At 45.1% G+C, this 16507-nt stretch overlaps 1 protein-coding gene across 1 annotated transcript in view; it reads left to right on the top strand.

Moving 5' to 3' along the window:
• Nucleotides 1-8344, top strand: part of CDYL (chromodomain Y like) — a 208278-nt gene extending 199934 nt beyond the window's left edge. The window contains exons 5-7 of the mRNA XM_037842391.1: nucleotides 132-342; nucleotides 5686-5829; nucleotides 6738-8344. Of these exons, the coding sequence (XP_037698319.1) occupies nucleotides 132-342; nucleotides 5686-5829; nucleotides 6738-6896 (514 nt within the window). The 3' untranslated portion in view covers nucleotides 6897-8344. The remainder of the gene's footprint in view (nucleotides 1-131; nucleotides 343-5685; nucleotides 5830-6737) is intronic.
• The last annotated feature ends 8163 nt before the right edge of the window (nucleotides 8345-16507 follow it).

Genomic DNA, 16507 nt, shown 5'->3' with positions numbered 1-16507 from the left:
TAGACCTGTCTCAACTCTTAATGATGTCCACAAAGTTTACGTCTCTGCAAATTGAATTATGTAACAGTAGACTTTTCTGTTGCCCCAGTATACAAGGGTTTGAGTAAATCCTCATTTATTTTTCGTTCTAGAAACTTCGTGAATACTTTCATCCAGTTTAAGAAGCCAATCATTGTGGCAGTGAACGGCCCTGCCATTGGACTGGGAGCCTCCATCTTGCCTCTTTGTGACGTGGTCTGGGCCAACGAGAAGGCCTGGTTTCAGACACCCTACACCACTTTCGGGCAGAGCCCCGACGGCTGCTCCACAGTTATGTTTCCCAAGATTATGGGAGGAGCATCTGTGAGTACCTGGTTTTGAAAAATCACACATTCTGGAAACCTTCCTGAAGAAATCGAGTTTGGTTATTGTTTCTCTAAATATATACTGGGTGTCGTTGTGTGGGAACGTTCCATCACATGCACGGGTAGTTCTGTCCTTGTCTGTTACCTCATATTCTTGATTCGTGAAGACATAGCTTTTCGTATCTTGGATCATAGAATGTTTACGGGTACTGTTTTGCATCATTCCTAGGAAAGGACCTCATTCAATGAGTAGCCTGTGTCTGCTCAGTTAACACTGATCTCTGTTATTAATAAATACCCACTTTGTAATCCAGACAACCAGTTTTGCAATCAGAAAATCCTAATAACCCAAAAAGCTGCACTTTGAAGGGAAAGGAATGAGGGAGCCAAGTTGCTTAGGATAAGTGATTAAACGAGTCCATCTATAACAATAGTTTGTGTTGTAGCTTGAGAATTGTCAAGTAATTATATGTACGTTTCTCCTCATTCCTTGAAATTGGGCACTTGGCAGCATCTCGGGTGGGTTCTCCAGGTACAGATACTAAGACGGAGTGGGGCGTGGAGGGAAATGACTGGGTGTCACCTGTGGAAGGGAGGGAGAGGAGGAGACGGTGAGTATCACACAGGCCACCAGAGCCAGCAGCTGCTCCCAAGCATCTCTGCCTGTCAGTTGCCCCACAGTGAGCCAGGGGATGGGCCTCTGTCCCCCAGTCCCTGGACACGGCTGCCCCAGGAGGCTGTGGCTCTCCGGACGGCCACCTGTTGACAGCACCTCCTGCAGCTGCGCAGCGAGACCTTCCTTGGGGGGAATCTGGCATCTTTGTGCCCACCACAGTCTGCCCTTTGGGCCATGTGGGTCACCTTCGTACATATTTGAGGATTAGTTTTTCTAGGATTCCAGTGGGCCTCTTCCTGGGAGAAACTTAGAAGAGGAAGAATGGACAGGAATCATTGCAGGCAAGAATTGATAGATGCTAGCATTAGGGGCCGAAGTATGAGAAAAAGGATATTTGCATCCTTCTTTCCTTACCAAGGGAAAAATAACTACAGTGAAGAAACCCAGCAGATTCCACCTTACTTCATGGTCATGGTTAGCCAGAAATGGGGCCGTGACCTCAGGCACCCCCGATGCACCGAGAAGGACCCAGCTTTGCTCCTGGGGGGTTCCTGACAAAAAGCACACCCTCATTCCCATCCAACACCAGACAGCCTGTGGAACGTTCTAGAAGACACCTGAGGAGCAGTCTGCAAAGTACCGACGTCATGAAAGGCAGGGCAAGACAAAGGCCTTCCCCGGGTTGCAAGAGGCCAAGGAGGCCGGGCAGCCAGTGCAGCCTGGGGTCCTGGGTGGGACCCTGGACCAGAAAGGGGACATTGGTGGGGAAGCTGGCCAAATTTAAGTAAAGTACAGTTTGAGGTTTACTGAATAGTATTGTGCTTGTGTTGATTTTCTGCTTTTGACCGTTGTAAGATGTTCACATTAGGGAAATCTGGGTGAAGGGTAGGATATGGGAACTCTGTCTTCTACATTTGTAGTAAATATAAACTTATTCCAAAAATAAAATGTTAAAAATTAAAAAAAAAAAAAAAGTAAAAGAGAAAGAGGAAGAAGGTTATGGGAGGACAAACTGCAATCCCCAGGGCCACCTGTGGTCGCAGGGTCCCACCTGGGCTCCCCTCCCTTCCGCTCACCCACAGCCGGCACCCATCTCTGCTCTCCTGGTGTGTGGCCCTCGTCCCTGCAGGCTCAGCACCCCTGGCTGCAGCGCCCTTCTCAGGCCTGCTAGTTGGCGAGGGGGTGCCAGGGGGCCTGCAGGGGATCCCCAGGTTCCATGCATGTCCCTCCCTGCCCCATGGGGTGACAGCAGCCCCGCCTCCCACCCAGAGTGTCTGTTGCATTGGCACAGGTGGGCTCATCACTGGTGGTGGAGGAGCTGGTCTCCAGGAGCCCTGTGGGTGGCTCGCTGGATGTGCAGCGGCTGCAGTCGCCCAAGCAGCCTGCACAGGTTGGGATCCCCACTGTCAGCCCCATGCACAGCCAGTAGCACTATTTTACACTTGCTTCAAGTTATTACTGTAAAAATAGATTGTCTCCTAACAGTTACTCCCCATTCTGGTAGCAAAGAATCACCATCAATGAAATCATCTTAAGCTCATTTGCGGACGGAAACGCTAGGAAGCCTGGTCTCTCGCTCTGCAGGATCTGAGTCATCGCAGGTGCTGGTGCAGAGGCACAGGGAGGCACATCTGGGAATATTCACCATCTTGATACTCAGGCCAGCCTGGGCAAGGACATTTTGGAGGTGGCACCCTGGGCTGAATGCCGGTAACGAGGCGGAGAACTTGGGGCACACTGTTCAGCAGGACTCCTTCACTCAGCCGTGGTTTCCCACTTGACAAGTCTTGAAAAGCCATTGGTTCTTGTTTCATAATCTTTAGGAACCACCGGGGCAGAAGTCCTTAACCCACTTTGCCCCCAGGGGGCACATGGCATTGTCTGGTGGCTTCTTTGGTTGTCCCACAAGGCACAGGAGCCCCCAGCACAGAGTCGTCGGGCCCAGAATGACACCTGTGCGCAGGTGCGGCAGCCCTGCCCCAGAGCAAGGGCTAAGAGCTGGGCCTTCACAGCATGTAGATTCTGTGCTTTTGAAGAGTATTTGACTAAAACCTTTGTGTAGAAAGTGAATCCCAGTCATTGTGATAAGTTGTCTTCTGACAACTCTTGAAATGATGGCCTAAGTGACATAATTTCTTTAATGAGTTTGGATGTGGTTGAGCTTGCAGCAGCCTGAGGCCAGACTAGGGCAAGTTTGGTTTTCCCCACTCCGTATGGGAATAAGCTCTGTAAGGAGGAGAAGCTAAAGGGGTGGGAGCATCAGGGTATAAAGAGCATGCAGATGAAACAAGCTGCAAGAGCTGTCCTTTCCTTGTAGAGTCAGCTACAGGGAGAGAGAGAGAGAGATCTCGGGGGCTCAGCACATCACACACAGTGTCAGTTAGCTTAGTTGATGCTTAAATCAGGCTTCACGTCTAAGTTTTATGCTCCTTGTCCAGTAAACATTCGTAAGGGCCTGCTGCGGGCCAGACACTCTGCTGGGTCCTGCGCTCTGCAGAGATGCAGCCCACCAACCCCCGATCCCCCAAGGACACCTTGTGAGCCAGCTCTCAGCAAAGTTAGGGAGTGGGTGCCTGGCCTCGGAATGGGCTGCCTCCAAGGGGTACACCACAGGACGGCTCCACCTAACGAAACAGAAGTCTCCCGCTTGTAAACCTTGCAGCGCTCAGAGTCTTGCACCTGTGTGATGTTAGAAAACCACCCAGTGACTGGTCGGTATCATTTCCCTAACTTTGCAGAGGAGAGGGGCCCTGCCGGGGAGTGCAGGGACTGACCCAGTCAGAGGGACGAGTGACAGAGCGGCTGCCTCCGTAAGGCGTGAAGCTCCCCGTTTCCCCTCTGGCTCAAGCTGGCGTGGTTTCACACCCCATCACCTGGTGTAATATTTTTGGCCCAACAAAAAGAGGGTCTCTATTTCACTTTGCCCCTCAGAGGTTTGTCTGGCTTGTTATACAGTAACTTTTTAAACAGTTGGGCAATTTTGGCCAAGTTCATCTGCATCTGGTCCATCATTCAGTTTGCCTTCTTGAAACAAAGCAGCAGCTAGCACATTCTCAAATGACCATATCTTTGCCAATCTGTTATTTGGATAGAAGTGTAAGGACCAAATTTTAAAACTACTGAAAACTGAGCATGTGAGAATATGCTCACTTAGATTTGTGAATGCGTATAAACCTACTAACCTCACCAAAGGAATGTTTTCCTTATTTTATTCGATGCCTGTAGTTTCAAAGCTAATTGCAACCGTATTTGCTTCCATGAGAAAGCCTTACAGAGCGAGCGTTGGTCCTGTCATCATAGATTTAGATCAGTTCAGAAATGCACATCTGGAATTGAGAAAGTGAAAAGAGGTGGAACCTCCGGTGAGGTTGGTGGAGTTGGGCTCTGAAGGAAGGAATGTTCCGTGGGTGGTTGGCGCCATCAGCCCCCCGCCCCCAGCCCAGTACAGCAGGCACCAGGCCTCAGAGAGCCAAGGAGGGAGGAGAACGGTCGTAGAGATTTAACATGACCGCCACGTGGCGGGCGTGGTGCCGAGAGCAATCTCGGGGGAGGCCGGGGGGGGCCTGCCTGTCACACATGCCCGTCCAGGCGGGCAGGGGCACCCCCACCCTAGCAGGGGCTGTGAGAACATGCTGCACCCTGCACTCGGGGAGTTGCACTGTGATGTCATTGTCATTGTATGTTGAGAGGGAGAGAAACAAACTGGAAATGGAAGTTCTCCAGCACCCTGGAGGATGGCCACCAAACCCCCCCATCAGGTGCCCCTGCCATTGCGTGTGGCTGTGCCTTCAGAAGAACCATCCGGACAGGTCACCATAAGGTTAAGTCGGGTCTCTAAATCCAGTGTTTATTCCTATGTCTTCTTTTCATTGAAAAGGGACTGTTCAGTTCATTCATGAGCCTGTCATTTGAATGATGTAAAATCCATACCTACTGTACTGGGACATTATAAGTAATCTAAAAAAAATGTGTCATTATACACATATAATTTCTTACAAAAGTGAAACATCGTTCTTAGTCTCCATTGGATAACATGAAGTAACTGTGGCCAGGCTGCAACATTGTCTTTGGACATATTCTGGTCCTGGAAAGTTTCTTTTGGGAACATGCAAGTGATAAAACATGGCCTCCAAAGTATGCCCCCAACAGAGACACTGCACTGCTGTTAGAACACCGTCTCTGTATTTACAAGTCACCACTGGCCTCTCGCAGATATAGAAAATGTTTTGTAAAAATTCTGTTCAAATCCCTAAGATTACAAATTGCCTAGCCCTGCTTGTGCCTCGGTTTCCCAGGATTGTTTTGTGCATTATATGAGTTAACGCATGGGGGTGGGTAGAGGAGCAGGATGTGCCAATAACTCTTCAAATTAATGGCAAAAAAAACTTTTTTCGTTTAGATGTCTAGGTTAAGTCCTTGTGATTCTGTATCAAATCCTAAAATAAGCCATTTACATTCCTTTCTAAAAAAATCTCTGGCCCAGGTTGTTATTTTTACATCTGCCTAAATGACTGCCCCTTGGATTGGTTTATTCTGGTGGAAGGGCCTGGAGAGCAGGGCATTTCGGATCACACGGGAGCGGGTGCAGAGCAGGGGCCCGGCCAGGCAGGTGTTTCACGAGCGGGTCCCTGGCTTGGGTCCTTGAGGGGTGGCTCCCTTGGGCTGGGGTTCTCTGCCCGCCCCCCCATCCCATTTCACAGCACCGTTAATTCTTCCTTCTCGCAGGCAAATGAAATGTTATTTAGTGGACGGAAACTGACAGCGCAGGAGGCCTGTGGCAAAGGACTGGTCTCCCAGGTGTTCTGGCCGGGGACGTTCACCCAGGAAGTTATGGTTCGAATTAGGGAACTTGCCTCGTGCAATCCAGTTGTAAGTCCAATTTTGTTTTCTTACATATACTCTTTTTTTTTAAATAATGTGAACTTTTTCCTCGTAGGTATACATAGATAACAGTATTTCCGAAATACCTCGCGTTTGCCCTCTACAGAGCCATCTTGGTGGGAAATACTGATAGAAACTTTGCAGTTTCTATCAGTTATCAATTATATGATAATCCCTGCTCCAGATCTGCTTATCCTGTTCTCCTTTGCAGTTACCCACGAATTAAAGCCGTGGGTATTAACGGGACATTTCAGTCTGAAGTTTAGTAACTTAAAATGTCCTACAGATGTCTACCAAAACTAACATTTATATAGTTCAGTACTGTCCTCAAGCCTTTTCACATACGTTTCTTTGTTTCCCCACAGTGGACCTAAATTTTTGTTTAATTGATGGGCTGGATAATGTATAACCTCTGCCAACAGAATTGCATTTAGCAAATTATGAATATTAGCTGACACTTTGCCCCTCTACACTATCGCAGACTTAATGAACCACCCCTCCTAGTATGTAAATTAAATCATGGTTAGTAAATGCCCTCAACAGGCTTCTGGGGGTTCCCTCATCCCCGTCAGATCTCCACAGAGATCCACACGGGCCCCAGGACGGGGGCGAAGCCCGGTGTCCCTGCCACATCAGGGTCGAGGGCTCATCGATGGCGCGGCCCTTGTTTGAAATAGCTTAACAGCCACGTTGAAACTGACAGGTTGTCCGATATCTAGCATGAAGTGTAACTTTATGCCTATATTAAGCCGGAAATGTATTGCGGGAAAAATCTAGTAACTTCTGTAACAGGTGATTATCCCTCACCCCCGACAGCTGCCTCCATGGGGGCGGGCTGGAGGTGGGGGCAGCGCTGGCACGTGCCCCCCTCGCTAAGGGCTCTCTGTCCCGTGCAGGTGCTTGAGGAGTCCAAGGCCCTCGTGCGCTGCAACATGAAGATGGAGTTGGAGCAGGCCAACGAGAGGGAGTGCGAAGTGCTGAAGAAAATCTGGGGCTCGGTCCAAGGAATGGACTCCATGTTGAAATACCTACAGAAGAAAATCGATGAGTTTTGATGGGCCAGCCACCTCCCGAACAGCACTGGAACTGTGGCTCCCGGTGGCCTGCGTTTACCCTTAGCTCACGCTTGGAACCAGGACTGGAGCCGTCCAAGCTATTTATTACCAAGGAGTTTTTGAGTACTGTACCTTTAAAATAAACAACTACAACGCTCCTCTGTCCAAACGTCATTATTTTGTACTTAATTTACCCCCCGAGTCTACAAGTATCATGGTGAGCACTAGGCTGCTCTTTGGAGCTCTACTTTTTGTTCTCTTGGGCTAGTACTGTATACAAAGGAAAAGAATTGTGTCTTGCTGTTTCAGGAGAGTTCTGGAATAGTGTTTGTTTTCCACATTTTTCCCTTCAGGGACACAGAATCTAAAGGGGGTGTTGGCCAGCCTCAACCTTCCCTGCCCCAGGTGGCCATACAGCAAGATCTGAGAGAATGCCTTTGTCTTCAAGAAGGTGTAAATACCTCAGAGGTGAGAAATTCTAAATCAAAAGTGAGGCTTAGGATACATACTCCTGATGAAAAAGCCACTGGCAGGCATACCCCCAAACTAAATGTATGCTTGTGATTCATTCATGCTGAGAAACGTTTCCCCTCTCTTTTTTTTCCATACATCCAGTTCTTACCCAGTTAACATAAAGAAACCACTGTCTCTCTAGAAGAAAGCTTGTTTTGCAGTATTAGTGAATCACTGAATAGCTTAAGTAGGGATGTCTAAGTTATAAGTTAGTCTTAGTGGGTTTCAAATAATCAGTTTTTCTGACCCTTTTGAAAAATATAACTACATAATTGCTTCTTGTTGCTGGGTGAGAAATACAACTTTATATACAGTTTTGGTTTTCTGTTTGCAGATACAATTGTATTACACCAAAAAAAGTATTTTTATGTTTAAAAACTGTAATTTTTAGGTTCACTTAGAATATATTTTATTTAATAAGTTAAACTTCTTTTGGCACACTGTTAAATGCAGAAACTCCTTTCAAAAAAAAAAAAAACTACCTTCTATTAGACATCTAATGTTCTTTGTGCTTTCATGTCTACACAATATCCTGAAGACAAATGGTGTCCAAGAGTGCCCTGTGTACATAGACATTGTGCATTCCTTCCGGGAGTGGTGACTGATTCCTGACTCCAGGTGCCTATTATTTAGGCCTCTGAGCTGGCAATCATATTGAATGTATGAAGAATGAAATAAAATCAAAACCTTATTTTTGTACAGTTTTGAAGTTTATACTTAGAACTGACCACCTCCCCGGCCACGCGGAGAGCTGTATAATGTGTAAATCTGCCTCAACCTTGGATCGATTGGTACAGTAGTTTTGCATCTGTGGGACCCACTTTTTTTGTTAAGTAGTTTGAACTATATATAAACTGTACAATCTGTAAAGTTTTTATAGAATTAAATATTCAGCTGTGAAAACTGGTTAAATAAAACTAATATTTCTTAACACATGTGAAGTGCCTCCCTGATAATTCTTCACTCCTGAGGTTTCTCCAAAGAGGTTTTCTCTTTTTTTTTTTTTTTTAATTATCTTTTTTTTCGGTCTAATCTTTTTTGTGGAATGCGCGTATTTGGTTAAAGCATTTGTACAGGTGAGGGGATCACAAAACAAACGCCCGTGTGGCTATCACCCAGGTAAGTAGAACTGGGTAGAAGGCTGTAACCAGCTCCCTCTCCAGTTCCCATCCACTTTACCCCTCACCCAAGTTACTGTTTCCTGAAGTCTTGTGTGAATTTTGTGTTGCCCCCAATGACGATATTCCTAAAATAATATTATTTAGTTCTGCCCATTTTTTAACTATTTTCATATCTCATAAAAGCTGCTGCGATTTCCTTTACTTCAGTATTACGTTTAAGAGATTTTGTCTGTGTCAGAACTGTGTCTTGTTCCTTCTCTACCCAAACCCACAATGGGTTTGGGTAGGTATTGCCATCCCTGTCCTCCAGGTGAGTCACTGAAGCATTAACCCTGTGGCTCCTGGGTTACGTAGGTCACCTGGGCAGGTGGGGCCAGACTTTAGACCCAGTTCTCTGTGGCAAAGCCTGTATTCCAGCCACTGAACCACAGTGTGTGTCTCTAGAATTTACCCAGAAAAATTAATTCAGTAGATTTCCCCAGTAGAAGGTCCTGCTCCATCATCCAGGACATTGTGTCCTGTGGACCTTCCACCTCATCAGCAAGAGAACCGAGCCCAGCCTCGGAGGAGGCCCTGACAACGTTGAATTCTGCCTTCATGCCCGGTGTGGGTGTGGGTGAAAGGACATGCAATTTCATATTGATGGAAGTCGGAATGGGTTCAACTTGAGAGGACAGTTTCCCAGTATCTGTCGATACGAACTTCAAAAAACCATGACCCACTAACTCTATTTATGAAGACTCGTCTTAAGGAATGAAATCTTAAGAGGAAATACAAGAGTAACGATACATATGCAATTGACTTCATCTCACGGTTTCTAATAGTGAGAAATTGGTGTGGCATGCATGCCCGTCAGCAGGGCTTTAGAGAAATAATTTGGCAACAACCTCACAGTGGACTACCAGCTGTTGAAAAACGATGGGGTATTTATAAAGTCTTAGGGGAAGAAACGCAGGTCTGGAACAACTGTCAATAGCACCCACTTTCTGCTTTTGAAAGTTTCAAAGAGTGCATGAGATAAACAGCTCCTCTCCCTCAGTGCTTTGCAGCTCCTTGGGAGTAGGAAGAAGCAGGTAGCCCGGTACCCCTGAGGGCCAGACGTGGCACCAGCTCCCACATCACCTGAGCCAGGGGGTCCTCTTCTGCGCTAGCATTTCCTTAGCTGGGACTTTCCCATAGCCCATACCTGCCCTGTGCTCAGTGCTTTACATTTACTAGCTCATTTAGTGTTTTGCTTTGTTTTGTTTGTTTTTTAGTGCTCATTGCACAAAGCATAGTATATTTTAATAGAATATATTAATAATATATATTATTAATACATGATTATAAAATGAGAGCACACAAAAAAACTTTGGAGTCAGCTGATTTCGTTCCTCATCCCTAGCAAGAAAACTAGTGATGACTAAAGAAATCAGAAGGACCCAGAACTTGGAAGATCTTTCGGGGAACTCCAAGCCCCAGATACAAGCAGGAGAGAATTGTATGCAGGACGCCCACCAGCAGCTGTGGGCACAGGCTCCACTGGTCCAAGTTCATAACTTCCTTGCTGACATCTTCTAAACACGTATTACAGATCCTCCAAAGGAAGGTTGCAGGAGAATCATCACCTACCAAGAAATGACATGCACTTGAAGCCATAAGCTGTCCAGGTCTTTCATATTATATGTATGTGTGTGTGTATAAATGTATATCTACACAAGCACATATATATATACATACACGTATAGATGTGTCTCCATTTTATAATACAGTGTAAAATTTAGGAAAATAACGTTAACACTCACTGGATCTTAGCTTTTATTCTTACTAATGCCTTTTTAAAACAATTTATAACTCATCTAAAATACATATGGCTCTAAGATCATACAATAGCCTTTTAATTTCAAAATACTGCATTTTTCTACCCACCAAAAAAGCAATTTTTAAACCAATGTTCAAATCACACAATTTGATTTCTGCATTTTCATAAAAGCTGAACATGTGTCTACCTCTTCAGAGACACTGTCAGGATGTTCCCAGAGCCCAGGGACAGGTTTCCTGGAATACCTTTCTCCTTCCCTCCTGTTGCCGAGCAGTAAGGGTGTTTATTTTTAAATGCTTGTATTGAGAGAGCTGGAGGCACGGGTTTAACGGCACCAGTTGTAGAAATGGCTCCTAGACCATCAGAAAACTCTTGTAGGTGCAGCCCCTGCTGGAAAATGGCCCTAAATAGCCCGGGCACCAAGCAGCTTCCAGCCACCCCACTGCCCCCCACAGAATCACAGGCCACGGGACACCGGCACTGGACTGGGCTCTCCAAATCACTCCTACCTTTCCCTGTGCCCGGGCATGGAGGAGTCAGGTTTCCTGCCCTGGCTGGGGTACCCCAGAGGCCTCCATCTCACCTGAGAGATTGGGATTTAACTGGTCTGACGTGCAGCCTGGGCATCAGGATTTTTTTAAGCTCGCCATGTGATTCTAACGTGCTGCAAAATGTTCACTCATGGCTCTGCACCACCCTTTGCCCGTTTGCATGTGACTGATTTTAGTGGCTCAGGGTTTTGAGGAAGACAGGAGCACAGCGCATGGAAAGAGCACTTGCTGTTCCTCAGTGTGGGCCACCTGGAGGCTGCCTAAGATGGGCAAACCACCTGGGCCTCAGGACCTCCATTTTCTCCTGTGAAATTTAAGAGGCGTGTGTGATGAGGTCATGGCCCCTCCACTCTCAAGGTCAGGGCTTTCCTCCAGGGCCCCTCATGATCACTGCTCACCTGCCCCCAAATCTCTCTCTCCCCCTCTGGAAAGTCGAGGTTCCTTCTGGCATGTTCTGGAGACCATCTGAAAAATCCTAAAGCAGTCCCTTTGTCTACACCTCATTGGGGGACAAACCTAGGACTACTGCATCAGAGGGGTCCTATTGCAGAACCCCTTACTGCATTCTACAGCAGAAGGACACGGGCTGGGGAAAGTTGGTGTCTGAGTTTTCCAGGCCGCTATGACAAGTAGCACACACGGGTTGGCTTAACAACAGGAATTTATGGTTGCAGTTTCGAAGGCCAAAAGTTCTAAATTCTCTGGCTTTTTCCTTTCCCCCTTCTTTATCCTACACTGGCCAGCTTGGGCCTCCTCCCCATGTCAGCCCCCTGGGAGGCCCTGCCCGTCTCCCCACCTGCAGCCTGCACCCCAGGCCAGCACTCGGCCCTGCAGACAAGGTTGGTACCTCCCCCACCTCAGAGTGGGAGCTGGGGAATTTCTTCTATAAAACGAAATTTTTAAAAAGCAATTTGAAATAAAAGATGTCTGCAAGCCCATGATTTCTCCCCAGATTCCATAGCATTATGGTTCTGGAAGTCCTTGGGGTTCCATGATTTGCCTCGTTGCCTCTAGCTCATGGTGATCTCTCTCTCTTCTTGTGTCTGGTCTTCCAGTTTCTGCTGACTTCTGTCTGCTTCCTGTGACTTCTCTGACTTCACTGCATCCAAACTTCTTCTGTAAGGCCTCTGTCACAGATTACAACCCACCCTGACTCAGTGTGGCCACACCTTAACCAATAATAACATCCTCAAAATGCCCTACTTACAGATGGGTCCGCACCCACCAGAACATGGACTAAGATTAACAACATGTCTTTTGTAGGGCACATGATTCAACCCCGATGTTGGTTACCAGTGGATAGAAAGATCAGTACCAGATTTTGTTTCTGCAAAAAATTTTTTTCTCAGACTCAGAGATGACACCTGTTCTAGTTTGCTAATGCTGCCGGAATGCAAAACACCAGAGATGGATTGGCTTTTATAAAAGGGGGGTTATTTGGTTACACAGTTACAGTCTTAGGGCCATAAAGTGTCCAAGGTAACACATCAGCAATCAGGTACCTTCGCTGGAGGATGGCCAATGGTGTCCAGAAAACCTCTGTTATCTGGGAAGGCACGTGGCTGGCGTCTGCTCCAGGGTTCTGGTTTCAAAATGGCTTTCTCCCAGGGTGTTCCTCTCTAGGCCACAGTTCCTCAAAAATGTCACTCTTAGTTGCACTTAGGATATTTGTCCTCTCTCAGCTACTCCGGAGCAAGAGTCTGCTTTCAACAGCCGCCTTCAGACTGTCTCTCATCTGCAGCTCCTGTGCTTTCTTCAAAGTGTCCCACTTGGCTGTAGCTCCTCTGCAAAACATCACTCACAGCTGCAGCTGCTCTGAGTTCCTTCTGTTTGTCAGCTCATTTGTATGGCTCTACTGATCAAGGCCCACCCTGAATGGTGGGGCCATGCCTCCATGGAAATATCTCATCAGTTACCACCTACAGTTGGGTGGGGCGCATTGCCGTGCAAATCTAATCAGCACCAAAACGTCTGCTCCACAAGACTGCATCAAAGAATATGGCTTTTTCTGGGGAACATAATGCATTCAAACCAGCACAACACCTAATCGAAGAAAACCAGGTGGGCTGGGTAGAGTGGATTTGGAGGTGCAGGTGAGACTGAGGCTCCTGAGGGCAGTGCCAGGCTGACCTGATAGACCCAGGTCACAGGCTGTCCTCTCCTCGGCCACCCACAGCCACTCCTCCATGAAATACCTTGCTGCTAAATCTTGTTCCTTAGCATAGGCCACCAGAGCCATTAACCATATTCTTCAAATCTCCCCAAAGTGCTTTAATGGATCTAGATTTTAGATTTTTTTTTTTGACCTACCAATTTGTAGTTTTCTATCAGAATGATCAGATATTTTTGTAATTATGAAACAATTAAGGAGAGAATTTAGTGTCCAGTAATTACAAACTAGATAATCAGACCAAGACTCCCACTGAAGACAAATATAGAATAAATGTTTAAAATCCTTAAAGCATCAAAAGTAATAAAATGCTGAGAAATTACTGTGCCAAGTTCAAAGAGAGGGGCACAATTGAAGGAGAGGTGACAACTCTTCCTTTGGAACAGGCAGCTGAGAAGTTAAGTTGCACTTTCTACAGTCTCACAGGGCTAAGGGAACAAAATTGGAGTCCAGAATTTGCGAACTGTGGTGACCTTAGAAAACCAATGCATGCTTTGGGAAAGGACCTTGGAAACCTGTCCCCTAGAAGTAATGGCAAATTAAATATAAATCAGCCCTCATACCCCGCTTCAGTCATGTGCACGGCCTAGAAATCTCTGCCCTGAAATTGGATTAAAGTAACCCCAGATTGCTAGTTCATGCAGGCACATGCCCTAAAACAAATGAAAATAAATTCTGGAGGAAGATCATTTTACCCTAGGTTTCAAATTGTTTCTGCAAAAATTTTTTCTCAAATTCAGAGATGACACCTAATCAAAGAAAACCAGGGCCATGAGAAGGCAAGACAATAGGAGTGACAATCATCAGAAACAGAGCCACAGGGTTACAGATACTATTATTACTGAACAGGTATAAAACAGACTAGATTATTGTGCCTATATGTCCAAAGAATTAAAGGCAACTTAAACTTCTGACTTGGGGGCTGGAAACCATGAAATATAACATAGATTTGAAAATGAAACAAATAGAATTCTTAGAAATGAAAAATATAATAACCAAAATTAAAAACTGATTGGATAATAAAAGGGACAATCCATCAAGAAGACATACTCATAAATATCTGTGCACCAAGCCAGAGTGCCCCAAAACACATGAGGCAAATACTGACAAAACTGAAGGGAGATGTATCTATTCACTGTTAGTGGGGAAGTAGAATGGTGTAGGCTTTCTGGAGGTCAGTGTGGTGGTTCCACAAGAAACTAAGTATGTGGGTGCCGTAAGGTCCTGCAACCTCATTACGGGGTATGTACTTGGAAGATCTGACAGCAGGGACACGAATGGACATTAGCACACTGGTGTTTATGAAGGCAGTATTCACAGTTTGCAATGGGTGGAGGTGGCCTAAGGGTACATTGATGGATGAACAGAATGGTGATCTGTGGTGTATGTATACAGTGGAATATTGAGTAACTGCAAGGAGTGAAGCTGTGAGACACTCAACAAGGTGATAGATATACTGACCAATGGAATAGAATTGAGGGTTCAGAAATAGACCCTCTCTTCTATGGACAAGGGATCTTCAATAGGCAGTCAAGTCAACTCAACTGGGACAGAGCAGCCACTTCAACAAATGGTGCTTGGAAAACTGGATATCCACATCCAGAAGAACGAAAGAGGACCCCTATTTCACACATTATACGAAAATTAACCCAAAATGGACCAAAGACCTGAACATTAGAGCTAAGACCATAAGACTTTCAGAAGAAAATGTAGGGAAATATCATAAAGATCTTGTGATAGGAGATGGTTTCCTAGACCTTACACCCAAAGTGCGAGCAATGGAAGAGGAAATAGATAAATGCAATCTTCTTAAAATTGGAAATTTTGTGCATCAAAGGATTTTGTCAGGAAAGTAAAAAAAGCAGCCTATGCAACAGGAGACAATGTTTGGAAACCACATAGCAGATAAGGGTTTAATATCCAGAATATATAGAGATCCTATAATACAACAATAAAAAGATAAACAACCCAATTAAAAAATGGGCAAAAGACATGGACAGACACTTTTCTGAAAAGGAAATACAAATTGCTCAAAAACATGAAAAGATGCTCAACATCACTAGCTTTTAAAGAAATGCAAATCAAAACCACTATGAGATATCATCTCACACCCACTATAATGGCCATAATAATTTAAAAAAAAAACTGCAAGTGCTAGAGGGGATGTGGAGAAAGAGGCACACTTTTTCACTGTTGGTGGGAATGTAGATTGGTGCAGCCACTCTGGAAGACGGTGTGGCAGTTCCTCAGGAAGCTAAGTGTAGAATTGCCATATGATCCAGCAATCCCATTACTAGGCATACACTCAGAGGAACTGAAGGCAGGGACATGAATGGACATTTGAAAACTGATGTTCATTGTGGCATTATTCACTATTGCCAAGAGACAGAAACAGCCCAAATTGTCCATCAACTGACAAGCGGATGAACAAACTGTGATATATACACACGATGGAACATTATGCAGCTGTAGAACAAAATAAAGTCACAATGCATATAACAACATGAATAAACCTTGAGAACATTATGTTGAGCAAAATTAGCCAGAAACAAAAGGACAAATACTGTATGGTCTCACTAATATGAACTAACTATAACGAGCAAATTCTCAGAATTCAAGTTAAGAACACAGGTTATCAGAAGGTAGAAAGAGGGTATAGATTGGGCATTTGATGCTGAAGGAGTACAGAATGTTCAACAGATTGATTGTAAAGATCCAGAAATGGATTGCACAACACTATGTGATAGTAGCACAATATTGTAAGTGTAATGAAAAAAGCTGAGTGTGAGTATGGTTGAAAGAGGATGGCTTAGGGGCATGTATGAAGGAAAGATAGAGGATAATACTGGTAGTGTGTAACTTAGCAAAACCTAGAGTAGACAATCATGGTGATTAAACGTAGAAATATAAGAAAGTTTTTACATGAGGGAGAGCAAGTGAATGTCAACATTGCAAGGTATTGAAAATGGGATGATATATGGGAAAAAATACCAGGATGCATAATTAACAATAACATTGTAATATTCTTCCATTAATTGTAACAGAGGCAATACAACTAGAGCTGAAGTCAACAGAGGGAGATATAAGGGAGGGGTATGAGATTCTTTTCATTGTTTCTCCTTTTTTATTTTTGTTTTATTCTTTATTCTTTTATCTTTTTTCATACTCTTTTCTCTTTTTTTTGCAGAAGAAATGGAAATGTTCTCATATAGATTGTGGTGGTGAAAGCATAATTAGGTGATTATACCAGGAGCTATTGATTGTTCACTTAGGATGGATTGCATGGTGTGGAAATAAAACAGTTTAAAAATAAACAGAAAGATGCAAGTGCTGGAGAGAGAGAAATACGTATTCACTGTTGGTGTGGAAGTAGAACAGTGCAGCCCCTCTGGAGGGCAGTGTGGTGGTTCCACAGGAGGCTAAGTATAGGGTTGTCATATCTTCTTGCAGCCCCA

The sequence above is a fragment of the Choloepus didactylus genome, chromosome 7 (genome assembly GCF_015220235.1).
Source record: "Choloepus didactylus isolate mChoDid1 chromosome 7, mChoDid1.pri, whole genome shotgun sequence".
In the NCBI taxonomy this organism is placed as follows: domain Eukaryota; kingdom Metazoa; phylum Chordata; class Mammalia; order Pilosa; family Megalonychidae; genus Choloepus; species Choloepus didactylus.
Note: the sequence above shows the minus strand (reverse complement) of the source record. Positions and strands in the feature narration are given on the sequence as shown.